General features: G+C 46.5%; 1 protein-coding gene across 1 annotated transcript in view; it reads left to right on the forward strand.

The window, feature by feature from the left end:
- LOC308131384 (ephrin-B2a-like) overlaps nucleotides 1–4,855 on the forward strand; it is a gene marked incomplete at its 5' end in the record, with an annotated part of 20,582 nt that extends 15,727 nt beyond the window's left edge. Inside the window, 2 exons of the mRNA XM_080498112.1 lie at nucleotides 688–798; nucleotides 3,200–4,855. Of these exons, the coding sequence (XP_080354238.1) occupies nucleotides 688–798; nucleotides 3,200–3,612 (524 nt within the window). The 3' untranslated portion in view covers nucleotides 3,613–4,855. The remainder of the gene's footprint in view (nucleotides 1–687; nucleotides 799–3,199) is intronic.
- Nucleotides 4,856–7,613: the final 2,758 nt, after the last annotated feature.

Genomic DNA, 7,613 nt, shown 5'->3' on the forward strand with positions numbered 1-7,613 from the left:
CTTTATTTCCACATATATATAGGCCATATTTCACTTTGGCAACTGTCATACATTCTCAAGGCAATAACTAAGAACGAACTAAAAAACAATTATGTAAGAAGAACATATTGGTGCATATATGCACAAATACATACGTGCATATATGTACCTATATAGGTACCTGTATGCACATATATGTGTACACATATATGTGCATTTATGTACATATAATATAGGAAAACGGCCAATTTTATACATGTCACATAACCTATATCAAAACCTATATTAAAACATATATGTTTATATAGGTTCTTTCCATGTGGGTAGACTCCCTAAATACCTTCTAATAACGTATTTCTATACCAGTTACTTAATCGGTTTTAGTCCTTTAGTTGATTTTTATTGAGGTTGACGTGCAGGTTGTCTTCAAATAGTCACTGGTGTTGTTCTGGTAGACAAACGTCGGTAGAAGCGAAACCAGAAGACGCGGGGAGCTGAAGCCTCGGGCAGAAAAAAAACACGATTTATTTTGAAAGGAAAAAAAAACAAACCCTAACCACAAAACACACCTGCTTGCTCATGTGGATACGTTGGGCTTTTTCTATTTTCTCTATAAAAGCACATTGGAATGACTGTAATGTATTTAAAAATCGTATTTTTTATTATTAAAAAAAAAAACACGTTTTGCTTGTGATTTGTATTTTTCAGATCCCTCTGATCCCATTTCACCCAAAGACAACCCCACCAGGGTCCCCTACTCCCCCAAGCACTCGGACGGCAAAGACGCCTACAACCCCAACGACGTGCTGGAGAAACCAGGTGAGCAGTGTGTGTGTGTGTGTGTGTGTGTGCGTGTGTGTGTGTGCGCGTGTGTGTGTAAAGGAAAATAAAAGGTCAGGGAATAATTGAATGCGGCCCCATAAAGCTGACCGGCGTCCCGCCGGCCCCCTCCAGGACTTAACCCGCCGCTTTAAGTGACATTTTTTCGAGGAAAACGATCCGATGGCCGTTCTGCCGCCTTCGTCTCGTAAACGACGTCGCTCACTGCTCGTTTCTGCGGCGAATCGCCGACGCGGGGAACCGAGACGCGGCGTCACGACGCCGCAGACCGTTTAAGAATCTCAGTTTAAGAATCTCTGCAGAAGAAAAATAAGGGGTAAAATAAAAAAGAGAGAGGGAGAGAGAGAGAAACGGGAAAGGCCTGAGAACAGAAAACAAGCTGACCTACATAAACGGCGCTCCAAGCCCTCCGTCTGTCCCCGCCTCACCGAGGGGGCGTCGCTTTTTAAAAATGTATTTATTTATTTATTTTAGTTTCCCCATCAAATCGCAGCTCGCCGGTGCAGCCCTGCCGTTCGCCGCCCGGTCAATCCAGGCTGGCGCCGCTATCTGCTCACCTCAGCATCACACACCCCCCCCCCCCCCCCCCCCCACCACCACCCCCCCACCCCCCACCCATCCACCCCTTCATTGTATCTCATGTCTCATCCCTCCATCCCGGCCCCGCTAGCGGGAGCATATGGGCGCCAGAGTGCCGTGGGGCCGAGCGTCTGAGGCGGCGTAATCCCCTTGTAAGACAAGGGAAGGGTCCTCGCCTGCCATCCTGTAACACCCCCCACCCCCCCTACCCCCCCACCCCTCCTACCCCCCCCCTACCCTCCACCCTCCACGGGTGGAGGGTGACAGTAATCGTGAACCAGGGAGTCGGGAGCTCAGCTTCCATAATTGATGTCTCATGATGGCATCATGTATCAAGTTATATGTGTGTGTGTGTGTGTGTGTGTGTGTGTGTGGTGTGTGTGTGTGTGTGTGTGTGTGTGTGTGTGTGTGTGTGTGTGTGTGTGTGTGTTGTATACGTGTTGATATCGTCGTTTGAAATGTAAAAGTTTTCTCTTTTGTTGATGTTTCGTTGATGTTTTCTTTCTATACCAGTATAAAATGTACTTTTTATTGCACTGAGTTTGGGGGGAGGCGCTCATAAGCTTCCTGCTTTAGCAGAACTGCTCAAATAAACAGATAAATAAATCATCTTATATCTACGATACCACTTCATGCGGTGTATTATGCCTGCCCTAATCCTAATGTACTGAAGTATCACTTTATAAACTATAATATCGGTCTCATATATAAGATCACCTCTGTCACGTGTTGTAATTTACACTGCGTTACTTCACGATGCCTGATATACACGTCAAACACCTGATATGTAGATTATTATACGTCTGCTGTTACATAACATTCAGTCGTACAGGTGGAAAAACATTTCTCAATAAAGATCCGGCCAAACAAGACAATTCACTGGATTTTACACCAATTTCTTTTAGTTTCCTTAAAATTAACTGCTTTTGACACATATATACTTGTTGCTTGTTTAATCGACTGTCAGCCCACATGGAAAGAACCTATACGAGGATATATGTGCATATATGAAACCTATAAGCAGTTTATATGCACATATATGCTGCATATATGCGTATATATGCCACATATAGGCAAAATTGAGGTGCATATATGTGAATATACAGGCCATGTAGGTCTCCTGTACTGCTTCTTTATGTCCACATATATATAGCCCATATCTCACTTTGGCAACTGTCATACATTCTCAAGGCGATAACTAAGAACTAACTAAAAAACAATTACGCAAGAAGAACATATAGGTACATATATGCACACATATGTACCTATATAGGTACCTGTATGAACGTATATGTGTACACATATGTGCATTTATGTACATATAATATAGGAAAACGGCCCAATTTTATATATGTCACATATATTAAAAAACCTATATCAAAACCTATATTAAAACATATGTTTATATAGGTTCTTTCCATGTGGGAGACTCCCTAAATACATAGCTAATAACAAAGAACTAATTATGTAAGAAGAACATATTGGTGATTCCCCCCCCCCCCCCCCCCCCCCCCCCCCCCCCATATAGAACCGCTAGTTATAAAACGAAGTTACTCTCTATGTCTTTCAAAATGTAATTTATCTAAGTGCCGCCGGCCGGTATCTCTCCGGCCATTGTGCCGGAACCTTCCGCCCTCGCTTCAAGGTCGCCCGCCCCCCCAACCCCCCCCCCCCCCACCCCCCGATCGAACGCGACCTTCCGTCGACAAGACGCCGCGCCGCTCGTCTTTTCCCTCATCTTCAACCGCGAAGTCTGAAAAAAGTCGCTCCTCCTCACCCGCTCTTTCCTTCCCCCTTCCAGACGTGGCGTCCCGGGAGAGCAACGACAACAACGGCGGCGGCGGCGGCAAGTCGTCCAGCGCCATCGGCTCGGAGCTGGCCATCTTCGTGGGCATCGCCTCGGGCAGCGTCATCTTCATCATCATCATCATCATGCTGGTGCTGCTGCTGCTCAAGTACCGGCGGCGGCACCGCAAGCACTCGCCGCAGCACGCCGCCACGCTGTCGCTGAGCACGCTGGCCACGCCCAAGCGGGGCGGCGGCGGCGGCAACAACAACGGCTCGGAGCCGAGCGACATCATCATCCCGCTCAGGACTGCTGACAGCGTCTTCTGCCCGCACTACGAGAAGGTCAGCGGCGACTACGGACACCCGGTCTACATAGTGCAGGAGATGCCGCCGCAGAGCCCGGCCAACATCTACTACAAGGTCTGAGCGGAAGCTTCCGGAAAAAAGGAACTCGGAGGAAAAAAAAACTGCACACGAGCAGAGTTTCGGGGGGCAGACTGGCTGCCCGACTCCCCCCGCCGGAGGGGGAAACTCCAGCTCTTTCTCTCTCTGTCTCTTGTCTCTCACTCTGTCCACTCCTCCTCCTCCTTTGATGTTTTGTGATTTTTCTTTGATGTTACTTTCTGGAAGTTTCCCCGATACCTTGTCGCCCAGGTTTTTTTGGGGGGGGGACAGGAGAAGAGGTTGCTGCTGCTGCTCTCTGGGTTGGGGCACGCCCACCCCCCCCCCCTCCCACCCCCGCCCCCCCCCCCCACTCGCGTTGAGGAAGTAGATGGATGCACAGCGTTGTTTTTTGGGGGGTTTTTCCTTTCGGATGGACGGACGGATGTATAGACGCGAAGGAGGAAAAACAGGAAGTTCCTGTTACTGCTTGGGGGGTGAAAAAACAGAGGGAAAATAAATAAATAAAAGAGACAAAAACAACCAGGAGGAGAGTCGACCATGAACTGACAAGATGGCCGCCCTCCCTCGCGGAGGCTAGCCGCGGCCGGGAGAGACTCTGGTGGATTTTAAAGCAGCCGGCGGAGGAGGAGGAGGGACTTTACTCGTACAGATCCCCCCCCTCCGGGACTTTTTTCCACAAGAAGAGTTGACATTGGTGGAGATTCGCTCCCGCTTCACCCCCCCCCCCCCCCGCCCCCCGCCACCCCGCCATCTCACACACACACACACACATATATACACACATCCACCCACGCCGTCAATGTGAACTCTTTCTTGGGGTTTACGTGTGGATCACACCATTTCTCCTCATTCCTCCGTCGCCTCGTTCAGACGTTACTGAAGGTTCTAAGGAGAAAAGTAGATCCCCGCCTTCTTTCTTTCTATACAGTTTTTGGTTTTTTGGTTTTTGTTTTGGTTTGTCGTCATGTCCTGGTGGAGTTTCAGGTGCAAACGGAGGTTTTCCTTTTTGCCGGTGGCGACCGAACAGTGGCGGGGGGGTAGGGGGGGTTTTTGAGGGTAAGGGTGGGGTTAGGGTTGGTGGTGGTGGCTTCTGGAAAGAGTGGAGGACCTTCACATGACTTAGTACAGCACTTTTAACCCTCGTTCTCTTTTGGGCTACCTCCACTCTTCGCGGCGGGCCACGCCGAGGACGACCAGAGAGGTGGGCGAGCAGCTGTGTCCCGATAGGTTTCCGTAGCGAGGGTTCGCCTCTGAGGGCTTTTTATGTTCGGGGGGGGGGGGGGGGGGGGGGGATGGGTGGGTGCGGGTGGGTGGGGGTTGGGGGGATAAGAAACCCAGTTCGCCCTTACTGCCGTTTTCATCAGGTGAAGAAGAGGCCCGAGATCTCGTGGAAGTTAGCGTCGCTGGCCGAAACAGCTCTAAGGTACTGCAATGTTTACTCCATAGACTGTATAACGAGACGCTTCTCTGCGGGAGCGAAGCCAAAATGTTCCAGATGAGACTCCAGCTCATCCCTACTCAAATCGTGTGTCCCCCCCCCCACCCCCCACCCCCAAACGTCACTTAACTGATTAAAAAAAAAAACAACAAAAAAAACCAAACCGATCCAACAAAGAAACCTCTCAAACAAAACAAACACCGTTGCGGTGATATTTTTTTTTTTTCTCTCAGGAGGTGGAGCTTTGGACCTATACTACACCCAGCCTCCAGTGGGCGGTGGAGACCGTTTGGCTTTACTTTTATCTTCTTATACAGTCGATGGTTGACTGTTGTTGGAGGGGGGTCCGGTGATGATCAAAGATCAAAGATCAAAGATGGCCGAAAGGGCCCCGGAAGAAAAAATAAATAAAAAATCGACGTGACTGGTGCTCTCCTACTCTTGTTTTTCTGAAGAAAAAAAAAAAATAAAAGCACAGGGACATCCTCTCACAGCGTCACCGTTTCCCCCGTTCCCATTAGCATTTCTATATATTGTGAGTTTTTTTAAATTTACTTTTTTTGTTTGTTTTTTTTTTTACTTTAAAATCTGGATAGATGTACATTTAAACAACAACAACACACACACACAAAAAAGGACGATGAAAGACGACAAAAAAAAAAAGCAGAATCTATTTATGCTTAGACACATAGAGCACAGGTGTTGTCAAGCGGTATGGAGGAGAGGAAGTAATGTTAATATATTAATGGTATAAGTTGCACATTATGCAATCTAAGGTTTTTGATTACTCCATATCTCGCCCACCTCGCTGAGTCGTGTTGACGAATGCTCAGTCCCTGGGAAGGAGGACCGTGGGGAGGGCGCCCGGGCTCCGACACCCCCCCCCCCCCCCCCCCCCCCCAAAAAAAAAAGAAAAAGAAAGGAAAAAATAGCTCACATTGATGTACACAAAGGGCAGAGTAGCTGTGTCTCCCACACTCAGTGTAGCATCTCCCAAAGGATATTTCCCATGAACATCCAGTGTGTGTGTGTGTGTGTGTGTGTGTGTGTCTGTGTGTGTGTGTGTGCGACTTCACCTTCATTATTATCTAGCCTTGTTCCCCAGCATCTCTCAGCCCCCCCACCCCCCCATCGTCCACAACGCTCATTCCGTTCACAAAGAACATCAAAAAAAATGTTTTCACCGAAAAGCCAAGCCTTGTATGATCTGAGGTTTGTGCCTCTGAGAGGCTACAAAATCTGCAAATATGCAATTCTTATTTATTTTTTTAATCGATTCTGAGAGGAAAAAATGAAAAAAGCAAACAAAAAAAAAAAACGAAAAGGAAAAGTGTTCTTAACCACTGAAAGATGTAACGACAAAACGAAAACCAACGACACACGACTAACAAAAGTACGTCACACAAGCCTGCTGTTAGCTTCTCTTCTTCTATTATTTGTAGTTTTTTTTTTTGGTTCTTGTTTCCCGAAACCCTTTTTCTGTTCCGACTGTGTGCCGTAGTACAAAGGTAAACTGTGAAGATATTAACAACAAAAAAAAACCAACATCAACAACAAGAAAATAACCGTATCTAACACACCTGCACAGGTTAAAAAATAAAAATCAAAAAAATAGACACACACACACACACACACACACAGAAATGGCTGTTTAGTTGCTGTCTGTCTGCGGCAGAATATGACAATCTTATTAGTTTCTTTGAATCTGGCGTCCTTTTCTTAGCCGCCACCCGACGCGGCGCGGCGCGGCGCGGGTGCTCCTGCCCCGAAGCAAGGGCGTTTAGCCACACGGCGGCTAGGAGAAGCACCTCAGGCGACTGTAAAATGCCTTGCTCGTATGGTCAGCCCTTGGTCACTTGACTCAGTAATTTTTTGCACCGTACTTCTGTAGGTAAGAGAACTGTAAATACATTAATGTTTGTATTGTATATGGATCCTGGGTTGTTACAATAGCCTTATTCACCTTTTTAGGAAAGTCGCTGAAAAAGAAAAAATGGGGGGGAAAAGATAAAAAAAAAAAAAAAGAGCGGGAAATGACAAAAAAAAAAAAATGGAGATACACTTCAGTACAACAGAGCATAACTACTTTTTTGGTAAAATAGCTTATGTACATATTGACCAGAACCCAATTAAAAAAAAAAAGAAAAAAAAAAAACACAACAATTTTTTTATAAACTCTTAAAGCAAGATGTTTTGTATAAAATTTGAATTTTTTGCTATGTATTTTAGCTAGCGCTCGATGGAAAGCCCGTGTCCCCCCCCCCCCCACTCCCTCCCTCCCCTTTTGCACTGTTTTCATGGTAATTTGGTTTTAAAAAAAAAAGAAAAGAGAGAGGAAAAAGTTGCCAAACCGACTGCTGCATATTTGTGCCATAAGTGTGTACCATAAATATTTATTGAATTAGTTTCTTTTGGGTTTTTTTTTTTTTTTTTGTTTGTTTATTTTTTGTTTTGTTTTGGTTCTCTTGATGATTTGACTCCAGCCCAGTTTGTAAGTAAGACAGTATTATATTTACATCGTTTGTTCACCTCCCCCGGTTCTGTTCAGTCACGTCCCGGTCAGCGGGGGGGGGGGGCGCCCCCC

This window comes from Blennius ocellaris (assembly GCF_963422515.1).
Source record: "Blennius ocellaris genome assembly, chromosome: 6".
NCBI classification, from domain to species: domain Eukaryota; kingdom Metazoa; phylum Chordata; class Actinopteri; order Blenniiformes; family Blenniidae; genus Blennius; species Blennius ocellaris.